The sequence below is a fragment of the Leptonychotes weddellii genome, chromosome 15, assembly GCF_054177405.1.
Source record: "Leptonychotes weddellii isolate Sample4059 chromosome 15, ASM5417740v2, whole genome shotgun sequence".
NCBI lineage: Eukaryota > Metazoa > Chordata > Mammalia > Carnivora > Phocidae > Leptonychotes > Leptonychotes weddellii.
The window spans coordinates 46,152,734-46,174,222 of record NC_138383.1 but is presented as its reverse complement, the minus strand read 5'-3'; the positions used below and the strand labels follow the sequence as shown (position 1 = coordinate 46,174,222).

Below are 21,489 nucleotides of genomic sequence, written 5' to 3'. Positions count from 1 at the left end.
GTTTTGGCTTCTCAGACCATATTCTGTGTCGAGAGTAGCTAGCTAGCTCCTGGCAACTGTCCTTTGGAAATCTGTGGAGCATATGCTCTGCAGTAGACTTGACCTGCTGGAGAGGATGTTACACTCGCTTTTCAAGGACAGAGTGGGACAGGCACGGTTAAAATCAGAGCAGACAGCCTCTGGGATGCAAACACAAGTAGCAGGGTAGAGGTAGACCTAGAACATCACAGGAGAAAAAGTACCCAAGTTTTCACGGGAAACTGAGGAAGGCCAGGGTCTGATGCCTCATGCCAGTTTCTCCTTGGCTCCCACCCCCCAAACCAACACAGTGGATTTGGCATTCCAATGAAAGACAGTTGGCATCAACAGAATCAGAGTTCTGAGGAATGAGACTCTTGTCTCGATTACGACAGTGGGGAGTATTTGTGTGGTTCAGAGTAAGTAGACTTCGTAAGCCGCGGAGGAGTGCCAGCGTAGGACGTATACAGCAGTTCACAGGGCTGTGAGTCTGAGCCTTGACTCTGGGTGCAGGGTCTGTGTCGTGGTGGGAGGATACAAACTGCCGGCCTGGGCAGGAGACGTCTGTGGTGTTCTCCTCCTATGAGCGGAGCGTCTTCAGACGCTGTGGTGACAGGAGTAGACATCTGTCCTTGCTTCCCTGGGCTGCTTCCTTTAGCACACCTGGGCGTATTCGGGAATGTTTAAGAAGTGATACACACCCACGGTGAAGAATATAGTAGAAGACAAGGGGTTCCAGCGTGGATGCCGGACCTGCAGGGAAAACCCTCTTTATTCTGTCATTTGAGGGACCCTGGCCTGTTGCCCATATCCTCACCTGTGCCCCTTAAAAGGAAACCTCTGATTTAGACTCTGTGGAGATAATTATCAGAAGAGTTAAGCAAAAATGGTTAGAAGTGGATCCACATTAGGGTTCACCAAGAATAAGCAGTACCAAACTAGCCTAGTATACATTAAAACAAACAAACAAAACATGTTGCTGGGACTGTAGATCAGGAGTTTGCCATGGACTGGGTGTTGCTTCATTTCAGCATCTGTGGGTCCCCAGGAGGAACAGTAGGCCCAATCCAGGGTTTTTAGGCAGAGTTTCCTGAAGGACAAGACTGGATGAAGTCTTTATTTCCTTTCTGATTGCATTCTGTTAGTCTCTGACAATGTGCATCTTGGACACCAAATTGAACGGTCCAGAAGCTGTGAGGATGAAAGTTTTCTTCTTTTTCCCTTTCACAGAATATTTTGCTCATTAACTACCACACATGTTGAATTGTATGCTTTAGCTTAGATAGCTTCGCAGAAAAATTCAAATTCAACTGCAATTAGATTTTAACTTTGTATTTTTCTCTTGTCATCTAGAGTATACATAAGGAAATAGAATGAGTTAAGGTTTAAAGCATAGACTGGTATTAAATTAAGCTGGTTTGATTGTAGTTCATCCAAGCTAAAACTTAAGCACTATAAGAGGTTCAAAAATACCCTCAGTTTCAAGTAGGTATATTACATAAAATAGCATGTGTTCCTAAATGTGTCTGTTAATAAAATTTATTTCTATAAAATCTTTTTTTCTCATTGACTTGTTTGGATAAATGTCTCCCCCCTCCCCCCAGAATAATAAAAGTAAGCTTCAGAATGTTTCATAGTTGTGTGTTTAAAAGACAATTCACGTAGCTTCACGTTGGGAATGAAAAGTAATTAAGACTCTTGCTTCTTATTTGCTTCAGGGACTAAAGTTCTGACTTTGTAAAAGCAATTTCAGATTCATAGTATAAAATGATGTAGGAGTAGCAGCATCTTGCTAAAATATTTATTAAGAAACAACGATGAATATATGAAACACAGAAAATTAAGACAATTTGATCCTGAACTCTGTATAGGATCTCTGTAGGAATAAAGAAAAATTTATAGAGGGTTTCTCTTAATAGCATTTCTTTCTTTTTTTTTTTTTTAAGATTTTATTTATTTTTATTTATTTGACACAGAGAGAGATAGTGAGAGAGAGAGCACAAGCAGGGGGAGCGGCAGGCAGAGGGAGAGGGAGAAGCAGGCTCTCCGTGGAGCAAGGAGCCCGATGTGGGTCTCGATCCCAGGACCCCGGGATCATGACCTGAGCCGAAGGCAGCTGCTTAACCGACTGAGCCACCCAGGCTCCCCTCTTAATAGCGTTTCTGCAGACCGCGGGAGGAAAGGTGGCCTCTTCTGAGCCACTGGTTTCAAAGACAGAGCACCTTTACCCCTTCCCTGCCCTCCCCACTCACTGGTAACTACTGGAAAATAACCATGGGGAGGGATGGGAGGAGGGAGGCGAGATGGATGCAGGCACACTGTATTTGGGCAGGGTGATCATTCTGAGTAGTGTTGTGGGTGGACAGAGAAGGGTCGTAGTAGCGATATAGACAGGATTATATTCTTATATTTGCTACTGTCAGTTGAAGAGTACAGTATTTGAGAACAAGGAGATCAGGAGAGGAGAATTTGCCTTTGGAGCAGGGCGTGCTCTGATTGGTAGTAGGCTGAGCCCTGAGGGCCTAGAACTATAGACGTGGCTTGAACTATAGACACATGATAGACAAATCCCTTTCACACAAGAAGAGTGAGAAAGACAATCACTTTCTTTTTTCTCTTTCCTATCAATTTTATTGAGGTATAATTAACATACAATAAGCTGTGGGTAGTTGAAGTGTACAATTTGCTAAGTTTTGACATACACACACCTGTGAAATCATCGCTACAGGCAAGATAGTGAACATACCCATCACCCCAAAGAATCCTCCTACCCTGCTGTAGCTTTTCTATCTAGATGTTTGACTTGGTTCTTTTTTGCATATTCCATGTTTGTTTAACGTATTCTCTCTGTCCTTTAGTTTCTTGAACACTCAGAATACAGTAATCAGCACAGTTTCAATGTCCTTGTCTACTAATTCTAGCATCCCTGTTGTTTCTGAATCAGAACTGAGTGATTTTTCTCTTCAGTTTGGGTCGTGTTATTTTGCTTCTCTGCATACTGGGTGAGTTTTAGATTGTAGGCCAGACGTTGGGTGCTGGATGTTTTTGCATTCTTTTTTTTTTTTTTTAAGATTTTTATTTATTTTTTTTGAGAGAGAGAGAGAGCATGAGCAGGGGGAGGGGCAAAGGGAGAGGGAGAAGCAGACTCCCCGCTAAGCAGGGAGCCCGACATGTGGCTCCATCCCAGGACCAGAGATCGTGACCTGAGCCAAAGGCAGACGCTTAACTGATTGAGCCACCCAGGCGCCCCCGTTTTTGCATTCTTATAAATATTTTAAAGCTTTGCTCTTCAGTTAAGTTACTTGGAAATAGTTGGATCCTTCGGGTCTTACATTTGAGCTTTGATGGGTGTTCTGAGCCTGGGTATTTTCCCCTTTAATCCTTCTGGATGGTTCTTCCCCCAGGCTTGTGTAGGTTCTTTGTAAGAGTGTGCTGACCAAGGATATCTGTGGGGTTCTCTTTCTGTGCAGCTCTCTCTTATCCGGTACTCCGCCTCTCGGACTCTAGCGACCTTGGTCTCCTCAGGTGCCCAGATCCATCTCCTCAACACAGGAGTACTGCTAGGGTCCCCTGACCCCATCACAGTCTGTGAGCCCTTCCAGACAGGAAGCTGGGGGCAGTTAGAGGGCTCAGCTTGTGTATTTCCTGTCTGTCGGTGTTCACTGCCCCTTTGCTGTCTGTTGTCCAGTGTCTTCAAGACCGTCTCATGTTTTGTCTGTCTTCTGTAGCTGTTTCAGGTGTGAGAGTGAGTCTGAGAGATGCTCTGCAGTACCCCCAGCACGAGAGCCACACGGGTCCTCCTGGTGAGATAGGAGTAGGAATTCGGGAGCTTGGGAGCCACATCTGCATGACTTTGAGAAAGAGCATCTGTGAATGTGATATTTTGCAGCTTTCCTAATAGAGTAGAAGACATCATGGTATTTATAAAGAAAGGATTGGCAAGTCTCGAGGAGAGAGCAAATGTGGATAAATGGGGAACAGGATTGCTGATAGGGTGATAGAAGAGAAAAGACGCCGTTGTCAGAAAACTGAAAATGCTGTGGTGGATTGAAGCCCACATCGCACGTGGAAGTGAACTTAAATGATACTGCGTGACAGCAAAAGAAAAGAATGGAATGGAGTGATGGATTTGAAAGTATACACACATTTCTGAATTTTTTAAAGAAGATTTTATTTCAGAGAGAGAGAGTGCGCTGCGTGTGTGCACGCCGGGCAGGGGCAGGTAAGGGGCGGAGGGAGAGAGAGAATCTCAAGCAGACTCTGGGTGCATGTGACCCTGAGATCATGACCCGAGCCAAAATCAAGAGTCCGACGCTCAACCAACTGAGCCGCCCAGGCGCTCCCTGAATTTTTTACATGTATAAATACATAAATAGAATGGGGAGGTAGCGCCCTGGAGAAATATTTACAGTGCAGGACCAAGAGTCGATCTGTAGGTTAATAAAGGACTTCTGTCAGAAGTAGCAACAGCAAAACAGACTCTGGGCAAGGGGCTCAGGGGTGTTCCCTCAGGCAGTTAACCAGCGAAGAAACGCTTGTTCTCCAGATGGCAAAAAATGTCTGACTCTAAGGGTAAGAAATCGGAATGCAGCTTAGAAGAGTGATGTCATCCTTCTCACCTTTCAGGTTGGCATGAGGGAAAGGGTGCTGTGGCCAGGGCTCCGTGGGCACTCGCTGCTGACTCGGGGCCGACTGGCCGAGCCTCACGGCAGTAACCACATGAACCAGGTCATGGCTAAAAGGTCAAAAACATACGAAGTGAAGTCTGTCAAGCAGTGGGTGTGAGATCTCATTTTGTATCCTCGCCACGTAGTACAGAAAGATACAAAGGGTATGTGCTAAATTGTTGAGAGTGGTTTGCTCTGGATAGTGATTGAGTTTTCTGATTTTCCTTTATCTTTCACCTGTGTGGCTTTAGGAGGGATTTAGGATGACACGGTCTGGTGGGAAAAGGAGGTTTGCATATGTGTCCTGCTACTGGATTGGCATAGCAGAACACTGGGTTTAGCAGAGGGTGGGGGTGGAGGGTGGGGCTAGAGCTACCCCAGGTAAACTTGGCTGTGCCAAGTGTAATTCTTCGGAGAACAGGTCTGCGTACCTATGCGCAAAGCCCCGGGCTGCTGTGTTAGACACTTCAGATGGAAATAAAGCTTTTCTCGGTGTCCAGTCTGATGAGTGCTCTGAACATTATGTCACAACTTTTTGTTTTTTGGGGGGAATCTGTAGGCTTTCAGAAATTAATAAATCAATCTGGGTCAGTGAAAGGATGATAGCTGAAACGCAGTGGCCACGAGTCAGTGTTCACTAAGTAGTAACTGGACAAATTGGTCATTTATATCCGGAGGATTGGCCGTCAAAGAAGGTACACGAAGGACTTCTGTGCAAACACGTGGGCTCAGAAATGACAGTTTTCAGGTTTTCATGTAACAAGATAATTCCCTGATTTCAAAAAGTAATTTCTGTATATCGAATTGTGTTTTAATAAGGTCTGTATTGCGTAGATTTGAGCATTCTACCCGTCCTTTTGCATGTTTTGTAAAAAACACACCTATTCCACTTATTTGCGATGCCCATAGCATCTGTGTCTGTTGTTTCTGTCTCTGTGTGTGTGTTGTTTGCCCTAAGTGTGGAACTGCTGGTCTCTGGGAACACGAAAGATTAGGTATGGGATTTAGACGGGCCGTAAGAAATCAGGGATACCCAGGCTAAGGATTTCATTCAGGAAGTGTTTTTGTCCTGTTTGTAACTGGCCTGTGGGTCTGAAGCCAGTCAGCATCATTGGTCGTCAGCTAGTAAATGCTCGTAGCACTTCCCGGTCGTCGTGAGGACCAGACTGTGGCCTGTGGCCAGTTCCCTCCCTCCCCTCCACTTCCAGATGCTGGATACCTCCTTCCATGACAGTCCCTGGGAAATAAAATAGCGTTAGGGGCTCTCTTAGCTGGAAATGAGTCAGTTTGCATATAAACAACATGAAGACAAATGATGGCTTAAATAAGATAGTTTATTTCTTTCTGGAGATGGGCAGGCCTAGGGATGGCATAACGGCTTCACGGTCATCAGAGTCTAGAGAGTTTTTATTTCTCGCTCCCTCATTCTCAGTACATGAGTTCCCTTCTCAGGGGCCTTGAGGGTGGCTGGAACTCCAGGCAACAAGGAGAAGGGGGGAAAGAAAGAAAAAAAAAAGACCTTCCTTCCAACTGAGTCAGCTCCTTTTAAATACTCCATTTTATTACTGCTTCTAACTGCAAGGAAGTTTGACTTCTTTGTCTGCTTGGGCCATCATAACAAAATACTACACATTGGGTGGCTTAAACAACAGAAATTCATTTCCAGTGGTTTTGGAGGCCGGGAAGATCAGGGTGCTGACAAGGTGGGTTTCATTCTGAGGATTCTTCTTTTGGCCTCCATCTTGCTAGGTGCTTGCGTGACCTTTGTATGAGTGTGTGGGTGGGGGAGAGACTCCACTGGGGAGCTGTGTGGTGTCCTTATAAGGACGCTAATCCTACATCAGATCAGGGCTCCATCCTTATGACCTCATTTAACCTTAATTACCTCCTTATAGGCCCTGTCTGCAATTCAGTCACACTGGGGCTTAAGGCTTTGACATGAATTTTGGCGGGAGGGGGGAGGGCTCAGGCGCAGTTCATTGCATAGCAGTTGGGAAGTGTAGCGTGTTAGCTGGGTGTATTGCTGCCCCAGCAAAGGAAGACCCTATCAAGAAGAAGAGGACGGGTGTTGGGTGGCAGCTGGCTCAGTTCCCCTGCTGGATCATCCGGTGCTTGAAGTTGGAACCCTATGGAGTATTCACTGAAAGCAGCTCAGGATCCTCTGTATAAAATTATCCATAGGAAACTGGGAAAGGGAGAGCGATTTAGAAGTTATTGCTAATAAAACACAGCTCCTCTTCTCAAGAAAGTGATATCCCAAAGAGAAGTCAGGAAACCTTTTTTCTCCTTAAGAGTGTAGCCAAAGGCAGTTTTAAATTGCTGCTGGTTTTTTCCTTTTTCCCGGTCTTCTTCCTGAGTGTGTTTTCTGCTGTTCATATTTTTTTTTTTCCTCTAGGCCTGCTATTTAGTTTAGGACAGAACTTGTATCTTAGGACAGAAATCGCCATCAGCAGCCTGCACATAATCTCCTTGTTGCCCTTGAGACTCTTGGTGAACTTTTTCTAGAAGTGGAATAAACCGGGACTTTGAAGCTACAGGTATAACTCAGGTCACCCACAATATTTGTCTTTTGTGCTTCTGTGAAATTCTACAAGGGGGCTAAAGGGAGTTGGTTGTAGGCTCTAGGTTCAGTTGCAGAGCTCTGAAACTCTTGGCTCCCGGAAGCTCTTAGGTCACATGGAAATCGTTTATTCTCTCCGAACTCTGGGAATTGCATGCTTGCATTTCGTTTTCTTGCTATCCAATACTTTGTTAACATTTTCGAAAGTTTTGGGTTTTGGTTATATGGAAGTCTAGTTAAAAATGAAAAAGTCTCCTTTCCATTTGTGTTTGGCACCAATTGAGAGAGATGCAGGAGCCAGACATAGGGAGATTATAAGATTTACCATATGCTTTTTTTTTTTTTTAAAGAATTTATTTATTTGAGAGAGAGAGAGCTCACCTGTGTGCTGGGGTGGGAGGGACAGAGAGGGGGAGAGGGAGAGAATACCAAGCAGACTCCCCGCCTGAGGTGGAGCTTGAAGCAGGGCTCGATCTCATGACCTGAGATCATGCCCTGAGCCTGAGCTGAAACCAAGAGTCAGACGTTTAGCCAACTGAGCCACCCCGGTGCCCCAAGATTTAGCATATTTTTTTTTAAAGATTTTGTTTGTTTATTAGAGAGAGAGAGAGAGCATGAGCGGGGAGGAGAGGGAGAAGCAGGCTCTCCACCAAGCAGGGAGCCTGACGTGGGGCTCGATCACAGGACCCCGGGATCATGACCTGACCCAAAGGCAGATGCTAAACCATCTGAGTCACCCAGGCTTTCTTGATAAAATTGGAAATGTAGCTCTGCATTTGAGGCCAGAATAGTTCGCTAACTCCTCCTGGCCTCACGTACATAATTAGACTTACCCATCCCTTGAGTGCAGCCTCTTATAAGGGACAGCCAGAGCATATGTACTGTCTCTGTAGGAAGGCTGGCTTTAAAAGAGGGGAATTGAACGGATTGTGTTTAGTTTCTTCTTCCATATTCACTGGTCAGTCAGTAAGGGCTCAGGTGAGAGACCCGATCCCTCTCCATGGAAAGGTGAAGCATGGGGTGGGGTAGGGAGGAGTGTTCCCGTAAACAACTGGGAGAGGTAAGCCCTAAAATCTTTAATTTTTTTTTTTCAGTCATTCATGTGGTATCCCTTTACAAAGCCAGGGAATAGAGTCTTTTGAAAAGGAACATGAACATACTAACCACAGGGGACATGGACCCAGCCTATTTATGTTAATCGGCGAATCTGGTAGAAAGGTGCAGCATGTCCATGAATTGATTTTCCAAATTTGATTCGAATCAATTAATAAAGTTTATTGTGTTTGGTTCTTGTTAGGTTTTAATCCTTTGTGTTGGTGTCTGTAGATTTCACCGAAGTTTATTACTGCCACTAAAGTTCTACTTACCTTTATATGGGAGAAAATATTTTAATGGTGACATCAGTCTGTATCTGAACAGCTTCCTTGGTGGTAATGTCTATCCCCAAATGCTATTCTTGGAAATACTGTGTTCAACAGAGGTGCCCTTTCAACCAGATCTGTGATCCGTAGGCATTAAAAAATATAAGTGTGTAGCTAACTTTTTAACTGGAATGTGTATCATATGATAGTCTAATTACAAGTCCTGTTACAACAAAGACCACTCTAACTTGTTTTCATATTAAAGACCCCTAAATCCAGAGGAGAGTGTTACCCATTTTCTTAGGGACTTTTCTGTGTACGTGGTTAGATACGGGGCTGGGGATTGTGCTCCTGTATGAGGTTTGGGTGAATTTGAGACTTGGAACCTTAGTCTCTTGCTTGTTTCCTGAATAGAGCCCCGCAGAGGGAATGGTGAGATGTCTGGGTTAAGAACTGCTCATGTGGAGCACATAGATTTCAGAAGGATGAGCGTGAGAGTAAATGTAAGGTCATAGGCTGAACTTAGTTACTGGTGAGGCAGAGGCATTCGAGCCAACTTAACAGGTTTGTGGAGTTGAGCTGAACTGATTTTCAGGTAAGAAATTAATAATGAAATCTGGGAGGTTTTGATCCTGTCTAGTAGAAGTAGAACTTAAATCCCGTTTGACACATTCGCCCCAAGATAAAAAATTGCAGCCAAGGTTTTGGACACTCAGTACAGTTGCCTCAGTGACTGACTGCTCTAGCGTAATGGTGAGGGGTCAGGTCAGGCTTCTAGGTGCGGCCACCACGGTGCTGCGTCTCTGTCCCGTCCTTCTTTGGAAGCCATCAGGGCTGGACTAGCTCTTAAAGCAAGAACTGTGAGTTTGGACTCAGTTTCACAGGAAAGATTGCCAGCCTGACATGAGTGGGGACTCCATGAACATGCCTTCATGATGGCATACCCATAGCATGTTCTTCTGTGGTTTTCACAACTTTTTCTGTTAAATGAGAAGATGGACTCGGGAATAGCCACATTCTGCTGTTCATCTTTTGTTTTAGCAGCTTTATTGAGATATAATTCATGTGTCATATGGTTTACCCCTTAGACTCTACAATTCAGCTGCTTTTCCTATATTCAGAGTTGTGCGTCTGTCAGCTTACTCAGTTTTTGAACGTTTGCATCAGCCCAAGAAGGTAACTCTCATCCCCTAGCCGTCAACCTGTTCACTTGAAAAAATAAAAGGACCTCACCCAGAAATTACACAGTAGACTACAGTAAGCCAAGCTATTAGTAGAGATACTCCATATTTCTAAAAATTGATCTTACAGTAAAAGTTAATATTATAACTGTTGTTATTCTGTGGCTTATATAATAGTGAAATACTCCATGTCTCAGGAGTGCTGGCAGCAGATGCTATCAAACACAATGTATTCATGAGAGCGACATCCTTTGCCATATTCTGTTGGTTAGAAGCAAGTTGCAGGTGCAGGTCTTCTCCCCACTCCGAGAGGGGTGCTTACACAGTGCTGTGAACCCCAGGGAAGTGCAGCTCGTGGGGAGCACCTTAGAGCCTGTCTGCCACATCCCGTGAATTAGTGAATAATGTAAAAATGTTGCTTCCAATTTTTTTTTAAAGATTTTATTTATTTATTTGAGAGAGAGAGAGCACACGCGCCAGGATGAGTGGGGGGAGGGGCAGAGGGAGAAGCCGACTCGCCGCTGAGCAGGGAACCCCATGCAGGGACCCTGGGATCATGACCTGAGCCAAAGGTAGACGCTTAACTGATTGAGCCACCCAGGCGCCCCAAAATGTTGCTTCTAATTTGCACGTAACTTAAACTAACTTTTTTTCAGCCAGCCTCAGCGATTGGCCAGTGCTGTATATTTTACGAGGGATTAAACTGAGCCACAGAGATGGTGTTTACATGCCAGTGATCATAGAACAGTAATTATTGCAAATGAACTCCTTTGTGTTAGGATATTTCTACGTCATGAAAAAGATTGCTCAGAAAATTAGTCACTAGGCTCGACTGGTGGAAGTATGTTGTAAACAGAAAAGAACTTGTGTGAAAAAAAGCTGGTATTATGACTTACTGTGATCTGGGAATCTGGCACTTGGAATGCTGGTTCACTACGTGGTTATTTAGACAAAGTGTATTAAGTCTTTGAACTATAACCCTGAATCATGGTTATTATTAATACTAGTATATACGATAATTCTGGGGAAATGATTTTAAAATTCTGAATATTTTGAGAACCTTAAAAATAGCTACAAAAAACAGTTCTGCTAGCCTGAGAAAACATTTCTAAATTTCGGAAGAAGAAAAATAAATAATCAAGCATGTAAATTTTTCTTACTTGTATTGCCAGATCAGATTTTAAAGAGTCTATTTAATATGAAATTGACAAAAATGTAGATGATCGTCAGTGGAATCTTTTTCTCTATGTATCTTGCACTCTTTAGTTAGGTACAGTTCATTTCTACACATTGGTGTCTGGGGGGCGGGAGGAGAGAGGAATGAGATTGTTTTTACATTTTTCATTGGATTTGCTTTTTTACAAAGCATGGTTACAAGTTAATGCTTTGATCTCCAGGTTGGAATTTAATGTAATGAAAATCTGTTAATGAGATTTTTGTCCACGAAGCATTTGTTTTTCACCTCATTGCTATGTCTAGGCTGACGGGTTCAGTTTTGATTGGTACATGACAGTTTTTCTCCTAGATCCGGCTGCCATACATTTAACTGTCCCCCTGCCTCAGTGTGGCATTAGCAGGAACAGGGCAGTATGGTAAGGTGCTATTTCCCAGACTTTGCCAAAATCGCCTGGGGATCTTTAAAAATACTGTTTTTTGACTCCTGTTCCCAGATACTCTGATTTAATTGCTATGAGATGATACCTGGGCACCTGGATTTTAAGAATCTCACCACGTAATTCTAATGTGCAGGAGAGTTCAGGAGCAGCTGTATTAAGGATGGAGGGCCTGGGGTCATTAATGTCGGGTAAGGCAGGATAAGAACTTTTTGGAAATGAGGTTCATAGCTCCTGGGATTCTGCACTTGATAATGCAGTTTTGCAAAGTTTGAAAAAGAGCTTGTATTTGGAAATGAAAACTGGTCTACAAATTACTTTCTTCGATAACTGGAAACTTGGTTTTCTGAATCTCATTAAAGCTGTGTTTATTGACTCCCCAAGTTTAGGCCTTTCTTAATGAGTTCAGTGTGTAAAAAACCAAGACGACGTAAACAAAAAACTCCAAAAACCTGGAGGTCAGACTGTGTTAGCAACTTGAAAAGCAGATTTTCCCACGCATTCATCAGTGCTAGCTATAAGAAAAAAAGTCAAAACCTATTTAAAATGTGGAAAAATTGCTTCCCAATATTTTAACAGAGAGAGACTGAGAACACACAGCATTGAATCGTCAGGAAAACTGAAGATCTCCCCTGAGCAACACTGGGATTTCACTGCGGAGGACTTGAAAGACCTTGGAGAAATTGGACGAGGAGCTTATGGTTCTGTCAACAAAATGGTCCACAAACCAAGTGGGCAAATAATGGCAGTTAAAGTAGGTGAAGCCCATCATTCTTTTTGGCGCTTTCCTCCATTAGGTGCAATTCTTGGTGCAGTGATACCCCTGTTGTTCTGTTCTTGCGTGTGTGGCAAACATGGGTGTTTGTAAAACTGTTTCTCCAAATCCTTTGGGGGCGTTTTGTACAGAGGTTGTCTTGTTGCTATTGCCCTGGACCCCGAGTGTGACCACGCATGTTCACCGCCCCTTTGCCGTGATGCATTAACGTGTTTTAAACTTCGGGCCCTTCCAGTGCCAAGGTGAGTTCGGGCCGGGCGGCTGCACCCCTGGGAGCAGGGCAGTGCTGCCCTGAGCCCGGCGGGGAGCTGGAAGAAGAGGCAGTGCACTGGGTTGGGCAAGGTGCGGGGCTAGGGCTAACAGCAGTCTTACTGAAGGTTTCCCGGAAACCACGCACATGCTGTTGCCACTAACCTCAACCTTACTCGGTCCTGACCGGCTCGGCTCCTGTTTGTTCATGTCATCTCTGCTCAGTACTGCCCTGTGCCCCGGTTTGAAAGTCGTATCGAAATGCCTACCTTGTGATAATGCTGTCACCTTCTGTCCTTACTGTGAGTGCCATGCCACTTAATATGTTCGTTTAAAAAAAAAAAAAAAAGTCAAGAAGGGCCAGAAATGGAGACTGGCCCGTAGACCGTACCTGGCAGGCTGATGTGGGTACCTGTTATGAACTGACTGGTCTCCACCCGACGCCTGTGGGCCCATGGAGTTGTAATGTGTTCACCTGTTTGTTTAGATGTTGAACAGACGTTTGCAGTGTGTAAGATGTTACGGGAGAATCGACAATGTCGGGGGCGGCAGTTTAAAAAGGAAAAGGACAAATGAGATATATCCATTCCCTTATCAACTTAAAGTCCTTAGGGGAACCAGTAATGCCTCTACACAATTGAGAATGGGTCTATAGACAGTGTGAGCTAATCAGCTTCCCGTCAATGCCCTATGTGGAGAGCTTGTCACAGTGACCTAGGGGTAGGGGAGGAGCCTCAGTTTCGTAATTGACTTTTGGGAGGGGATTTGTATCACATTAATATGAAATGTTATCTGTGCTGAACTTTATTGTGAGCAAAATGTTACTCTGACTCTTTTTGCCTCCTTCATTGTTGAGCATTTCTGTTTGCTGGGTCATATGAAACTAGTAAGAAATTAATGATGGGGGAAAAATTTTATGATTCTCCTTACGGGTTCTTAACCTTGTTTTTGGTCATAATTGTTTTGCAATGTGCTGACACCCATAGACTTTTTCTTAGGGTGACGCATACATAGACAAGATTTTGCACAGAACTGGTGGACCTCTAAGAAAGCAGAGGCTAAGGCCTCTGCTCTGGATTATCTGTTGAAATAAAAAAGTGTTTCTCTTGCAGTGTGGAATGATTTCTCTATTTTTATTTTATGCCACTGCAGTGTAAGTGGAAAGTTACTTTATTTAGATTTTTTTGGATGAGTGTTGTATGCTCCTATGTACTGTCTGCACGTGACGTCTGCTTTTCCTTGGCTAGGTCTTAAGGGAGAGTTAGCCTATGTAACTAAAGTTCTAAACTTTTTTCCAGATACTAGGGAAAGAACTTTTAAATAATTATGTACTGCTTTTTTCAGTCTGTGCTCTCTGCTTTACTATGTTGATCAACATCATCATCTGTTTTAGTAATCTGGATAGACTTGAGCCATGGTCAGTAGGCTTTTAAGATAAGGAAGGGAGGGACTTCATTGTGACTTGAAAAAAATTTTTCTTAATTTGATAACATTTGGAACTGTGTAATGCTTACTCGAGTTTTGAAGGAATTTAAGAGTGAATATAGGGAATTGCTGTCTGCCACTTATAATTTGAACTCATTTTGAGAGCCCTGTTGGAAGAATGCCTTCAAAATCCCAGCTCTTAAGAAGTACTTCTGAGGTGGACATGGGACCTACAGACTGGTAACTGTCACATCTGTACCTGCCCATTGATACTGTCAACCTTTGTTTATCACCTTGACTTCTTGAGCAAGCATGTTAGTTTAGCATGGGGAGGGTGGTGATAGGACATATCCACCAACATGTCGGTGGGACATAGCATTGGATTCCATGACATCATATAATACCTGAAGAGGGTTTCTTCCTTAATATACATTAAAGTTTGATACCAATTTGATGATTGATAGATGACATCTACTGTTTTTATTTATTTATTTTAAAGATTATTTGAGAAGGAGAGAGAGCACAAGCAGCAGGGAAGGGCAGAGGGAGAGGGAGAGGAAGGCTCCCCACTGAAAAGGGGGCCCAATGCGGGGATCGGTCCCAAGACCCTGGGATCATGACCCGAGCCAAAGGCAGACGTTTAACCGACTGAATCACCCAGGCGCCCCTACAGTTTTTAAATGTGTATCTTGTTGGTCTCTCTGAAAAAGCTTAGCCTTTTGTCACACCTGAGAGAGTTTGTTCCTTTATCATGTAGGCCCACGAATCAGAGTGATAAGTACACACACAGGGGCAGTGTGTGGTTAAGGAGTTCTGTTTGACATTTTCCATGTAGACAGTTTGATGACTAAGCACCCGCCGTGTTTAGCTTTGAGATAAGGACTATAGAGATTTAAAAGAGTGGGAGGCAGTGGTTCACACTCCTGTGAGTTTTCCATTGTTGTTGGTAAAATGGGAAATGCATTTGGAGTGCCTCTATACTCGTGTTTTAATATGCGCTTTAACAGGGAAGGATTACTTGATTAGATATTAAGCTTATCTTGGAAGTACATTATCCTTAAGGTTTACTTGCAGTGTCTGTACAAAAGTGAACTGTGGCATTAGCCTGATTTTTATTATTCTTTTTCTTCCTCATTTTTACTTCTGAGGGAGCCCTTTCCCCGCAAATTTATTTTGCCACGTAGAAGAAATGCTTGAAAAGATGATTTGTTAGTTACCAGAAACAGTGATCTCCAAGACGTAATTTAAAAACCAGTTAAGATCTGGCGCCTGGGTGGCTCAGTTGGTTAAGCGACTGCCTTCAGCTCAGGTCATGATCCCAGAGTCCTGGGATCGAGTCCCGCATCGGGCTCCCTGCTCTGCGGGGAGCCTGCTTCTCCCTCTCCCACTCCCCCTGCTTGTGTTCCCTCTCTCGCTGTGTCTCTCTCTGTCAAATAAATAAAATCTTTAAAAAAAAAAAAACAAAAAACAAACCAGTTAAGATCTAATAAATCAGATTCAGCAAGATAACACACAGCATATGTAAGAGTTGTACTTACAACACTTTCATGACCTTTGGCCCGAGGACAGTTCTTCAAGCTGCCAGTGAGGTTCTGCGTTAGGCCCTAAGACGGGGAAAATTTTGAACCTTCAGTTTTAATTGCACACACCTGGGGAAACAGGTCTTAACTCTTCTGTGAGTGGGAGGGAGTGTTATGACTGGTTTGTCTAACTGCTTGAATGACTTGAGTCATGGGGCTGTGGAGGGCAAAGCCATTCCTGCCGTAGCATCTTCTGAAGCTCAGGAAGGACGACCTTTGACTCTGGTTGGGAACATCAGGCTTCGCTCAGCATCCTCTGCAAATAACGTTTATTTAAGGTCCCATTTTGCATGACAGTGGAATAACCACTGAATGATGATTACGTTTCTGGGCCAGGGTCAGAGAAATTGGGATCTGGGAGAAAGACCCAGCAGAGTCAGGTCCACAGATGAATTGCACGTCAGAGCAAATCTGGGGACGCAGGAGTAAAGTGTTAGGAAGAGTGGCTGCAGGCCCTAGCTCAGGCCCGTGGGCTGGACCGGAGCAGTAAGATGGACACAGGTTCCTGCAGAGGGAGGAATGAGCCTTCAGGACCTGACAGCATGTCCTTCACCTGACCCTGCCTACAGCATAAACCCTGCACCCACGCTAGACTACCACCTTCCCTGTTGTTTTCTAACAGACCGTGTCTGGATTGACTCTTGAAGGTCTGCTTGTGTCTGTCTGTGGGCTTGTCGGCAGGGCGAGTAGAAAAGAATGCAGATGAGAGGGAATCTAAGGGGATGATCTCGATGCCCCTAAAGATCAAAGGCAGTGGGATTGTTACTTAGAGGGGTGACCCTGGAGTGAAGCTGTCACGTCACGGGCCAGTGGAATGGATGGTGGGCAGGTAGGTGGGGATGGGAAGGTGTCGTGTTGAGGTCGTCACGGTTGATATTTACGGATGAACTTCCAGTCTTCTACTTGAGAAGTCATCTGTGTTAATCAGGGAGATGGCCTGGCTGTTTGAGGTTAGGTGCTTAGGTCAGCCTGAGTTAGCGATGTGAAGGGTTTCGGGTGTTTTCCCTTTCTTGCTCATGGGCCTAATTGGTCTTATTCCTTCAACCCTCGGTGTTTTCTCTACTCTTGCAACTCTTCTGTTGCATTGATTTGAGTCCTCCTGACCGATCCTAGGCTGGTAACTTGATCTCGATTCCTGCATTCCTGCCTGTCCGTGGGTATTTGGATCTTGCCTTCTGTGTCCTTTGGGAGTTGAGACCTAGGTCAACCCTCCTGCCTGGTGGGAAGCACTAGAGCCCTCTGCCTGCCCATATCAGCAGCCCGCAGCTCCGCCCTTGCCTGAGCAGTGTGGGGCTTCCATCTGCTCAGTAGGGAGGCCTCCTTGATGCGGACAGTGCTGCATGTGTTGGAAGGCAGGGGTCGGTGAAGGACGGTTGTGCGTTTTCCCTGCCACAGCAGACAGACCCCTTGCCATTTCTACCAGAAGTTCCATTACTGAATAATTCTGGTGGGAACTGTGAGCCTTCTTGCACGAGGTTCATTTTAGTCCTTAAACATTGGTCTTGCATACTGTTCTGAAAGCACTAGAATGATAGTTGACAGGAGTGGCCTTAAATTGGAAAAGCTCCTTTCCGGGGGTATAGAATGCTTTGTTAGGCAATCTCATTGAGTTTTAGAAGGCCACAGTGCTAGTGTTTGATATTCCAGATCACTTGTGGGGTGCGGGAGTCATGACTGTCTGGTTTTGAGTTGAGGCTTGATTCCAGCACCTTCCACTCTTATTTGATTGGCTAGGTCATGTGGCTTAATTAAGAAATCCGTGGTTGGTGGAACTGAAAGAAGCCATGGTGTGAAACCACACTATTGGATGCTTCTTAAGGTTGCTTGAATATTGCGGTGTTGCAGATGAAAAAGTGTTAAGTGGAGTCCTTCCAGGAGTGGGCAGATCCAAAGGACACAGCAGGGCTGTCCTTCTATCAGCCTTGGTTTTGAACTCAGGTCCCTTGTGTAGTCGGGGTTGGTACTCCTCATATACACATGTTTCTTTTGCTCCTAGGGGTTTTCACCATGGTTTCTTTAACAGAATTGTATATAGACCCTAATAAATAATATAGACAAAGTAGCACTTTTTTGGCCAATGTAAGGGTTAGGAGATGGGAACCCCACCTGCCCATATTGGAAGCTCTTGGGACATGAACTCTGAGGAAAGCTCTGGGATCTGTATCTCAGCCGATGTAGTAATTTGGAGAAAAACCTTACCACACTTCACTCTAAATGAGGATCATCTAACCCCATATTTGATACACCTTCTCCACATTTTCTGTCATTTCTGTTGTTGTGGTCTTATGGCCATGCCTCCAAAATTGGTTATACATCAGATTTCCTCTCGTATCTCACTTTAGTGTCATGGGTACTGAAGTAATGATCTGTTATTTATGATCTTTAGGCCCTTGCAAAATGTTAGTACTAAGATTGTGCCCTTAGTATGTGGATGATGTAATTAGTAAAGAGGAAGATGATACCATCCTTAATCAAGACATACCCAGCTTGTCCCATCAACTTTGCCCTCAGGGCAGCTCTGCCCATGATGTAGTAAATACCCCATATATTTTTGGAACTGGTCTCCCAAATTCTCGGGTGATGGGTAACAGAGCCTATGTAGAACTAGGAATTAATTGGGCGTCAATATCCTCAGTGAGGAGAATAGGAGGTATTATTGTTAATTAATTAATTTGATTAAGATACAGTTGAGAGTTCATTAAATTGATTCTAAAGACTTGGGTGATTTTGCGATTAAGAATTAGTATTCTTTCTTCCTGCCTTAGTGGAAACATGTTTTCATTTAAAACAATTGATTTAACAGACCCTTGTTATTTGTTACTCTTTGGCATGAAAGCCAGTTTTGCATCTGTGATCAGCATTCCAAATACTTGGCTTTTTAAAACTGTTTCGGCTAATGTTGCTCTCTGCTTTGACCTCATTAGTGATGGCATGGTGAGGCAGAGACAGTGGACATTTTTGTATGTGATCTATTTAGAAGGCTCTAGCAGCTAAGGATGGACCTGTGTAGCAGGGGTAAGTCTTCCTGCCTCTGTGGGATATGGAATCTTTGTTTGAACTTAGGAACGTAAGAATGCCTGAGATTTCCTGCAGCCCAGAGGAAGGGGTCATAGCACACTGAGGTGCTGCAGAGGTTTCTGGGGTTTTCCAACTTTGTATTAGAACTGACTTCTGGATGTTTCTGCTGGGAAAACAGCATATTTGTAAGGATCCACTGGGGCACTTAGGGATCTGAGTGTGATCCTTGCTCTCCTGTCCCCCACATCACTGATTCAGGTTGGCCTGAAGTCAGCTACTGACTGGCAGTAGACTCCCCCTCATATCTTATTCACAGATATTAACCTTAGGAGGGTTTTTTAGCAAGGGATGCTTAAGGAACAGAGTGCACTCCTGGCTTGGCAGTGTTGGGTTTGTAGATTCCAGGAACAGGACCCATTTTCAAAATATTATCACAACTGTTTCAATTAAGATAATCCTTGTTCTTTTCATGTTTTGATTTGATTTTTTTTTTTTAGAGATTTATTTATTTTAGAGGAGGGAGGGGCAGAAGGAGAGGGAAAGAGGGAATCTCAGACTCCCCGCTGAGCGTGGAGCTTGAGGTGGGGCTCGATCCCACGACCCTGAGACCGTGACCTGAGCCGAAATCAAGAGTTGGACACTTAACCAACTGAGCCACCCAGGCACCCCCTCACCTTTTGATTTTAAATGATATAGTTGCTGTGGAGAGGTGTTCCACCTAAGATCCCACGTGATCTGTTTGCTCATGTACCAGTTCGAGGATTTCTGCATGGGTGATATTTATCAACGGCCGCTTGGTACAAAAGGTCAACCCAGGGAGCTTTTTGGTTTCATTCTTGTCCTGGGAGTGTTGTCCTAGCTATCATACCACTCTGGCAAGACATTTGGCAATTACTTGAAACATGGAATCCTAATGTTTTGGTAACCTTCGTTGATGATGGGTGCTTACGGGTAGGAATGAGCCACAATCATGGAGATGAGTTTTAGCTACTGCCAGTGATTGCAGATCCCACACTGCTTTGCTGAAGAGTATATACCTTCTGGTACTCCGATTTGGGTTGGTGGCAAGTTGAAAATGACACTTTGCCATGCTAAGTGTCAAAATCCTAATAGCTGGCATCATTTTATCTGATGTCAAATTGTCTTAATCAATGCCTAGATAGTCTTTGAAGCCATCCACTGATTTCCTGTACGGTGACTGAACCTATCACCTTGCTGAGTCTCGTCATATCCATGCCCTAATTTCTCACCGGCAGACCCACTTCTCTTTTCACTTTGAGTACTCCAAGTAGCTGAAGATGAACGTGTGGCGCAGGGCTATGAGTCACCGACCTTACTCTTACGACCTTGTTATACTGCCCTCTGGACCTTCAGCTGAGCCCCACACAAACCTGACATGAATTTGTGAGAATTTAGACACCTTATCTACTGGGACTAGCAGTCATGCCCTTCCGCATTAATTATCCCATTTCTCCTGTTTTCCCCACATCTCATTCCCCCATATATTTTCTCCATTTCAAAATAAAATCCAAACAAAAATATCAGAATAAGTAGATATTTTGTACGTTTCTTTGAGTGTGTTGCTGTTTTCAAGTCTGCCTTTCTAAAGTTCCTTCCTGGACTCCTCAGTTCTTGATTCCTGATCTGTTTGCAGATGACTTGTATCTTTTTTGCCTGGAATGATCCGATCCTAGGAACTAACATCTGTCACACACATTGTGGAGCTGCTGTTTTTAATCAAGAGCATCTATGACTTGTCATCAGTTTTGCCTTATTCTGAGTTTTTCGAGCATATGATGAAGCTCTTTCCCCTTTTCTGAGCAGGAATGGGATCAGGTAACCCAGAGGGCCTTCCCCACACCCACATTGTCCAAGAGATAGAGCTTGTCACCTGTCTGACCTTTCCTTATACCTTGAGTTGGTAGGAAGAACTCTGGGTTTTTGGTGAGGGTCAGAAGTTCTCACACCAGGACCTGGACAGACACAGACTGGGTCATTGCAAGGCAAGCCCTAGAGCTTTGGTGTATACCTGGCCTCTCTAGCAACTGAGATATCTTTGAGAACTCTGACATGGAGATGTAAGGGTTAACTCTGAGTCAGAGTGAGTGGTGTGCACCACTAGCAGCTGGGTATTTAGTTAGCACCTAGAAGAATGTTCCTTGGTGATCTGCTTCTGAGGACTTACCCTGTGGGCCTATCTTACTTTGCTTCCTCTACAGCTTGTCCCTTAGCCATTGTGTTGTCAACCTTTCTTCCTTTTCTCTTTGCCACAGTTGGGCGGTCCTGGCCTTATCTCATAACAGCGATTGGGTCATCATGACACTCTTTCCTTTTATTCCTTCTCCATGTTTCTTCTGACCCCTGAAAATCCATTTAGGAAAGGAAGAGAAACAAACAATGAATGAATGGTTTCTTTGACAGTGTCTACTGCCTGTTTCCATCCATCTCATTTGCTTCTCCCCCCTAGTCCTTCAGTGAATGTAGTTTTAATAATTCCCACAATCCTTTTCCATTAGAACAATGGGTCTTAATCTACTGGAAAGTTCTTCTTACTTATGTTAGTTTTATCCCCACCCATTCATCCCTGATAGGTACCAACAAATTGCGTGGGGGAGGTTGGGTTGGCTTGGTTTAGAGATAATGTGCAAGAATCATCTCAGCGTGAATGTCCTGGTATATTTAGAGGCCATCTGGAACTACGCCACATTTAAATAGTTGTTCAGTATCAGTAAAGGAGTATTTATGCTTTAAATTTAAATTGTTAAACATCGAGGCATTCCAAATGAAGGCCAACTATAAGCTGCCAACATTTAAATTTACCAATGACTTCCAGATGCCACGTTGCGCAGAGAGAAGGAAAGCAACCTTTCAACCAGTTCTTGGTATTTCTGTCTGCATGATTTGGACTGTTCTCAGAGTGGACATTGTTGTGTTTTGTGCACGAGGTAGGACAGGGCAAGAGGACAATTTCTTTTTTTTTTTTTTTTTAAAGATTTTATTTATTTATTTGAGAGAGAGAGAATGAGAGAGAGCACATGAGAG

General features: G+C 44.0%; 1 protein-coding gene across 1 annotated transcript in view; it reads left to right on the top strand.

Annotated features, from left to right (window-relative positions):
- The window catches only part of MAP2K4 (mitogen-activated protein kinase kinase 4), a 114,071-nt gene that overhangs the window by 46,731 nt on the left and 45,851 nt on the right, over nt 1-21,489 (top strand). Inside the window, exon 3 of the mRNA XM_081806002.1 lies at nt 11,980-12,154. Within this exon, the coding sequence (XP_081662128.1) occupies nt 11,980-12,154 (175 nt within the window). The remainder of the gene's footprint in view (nt 1-11,979; nt 12,155-21,489) is intronic.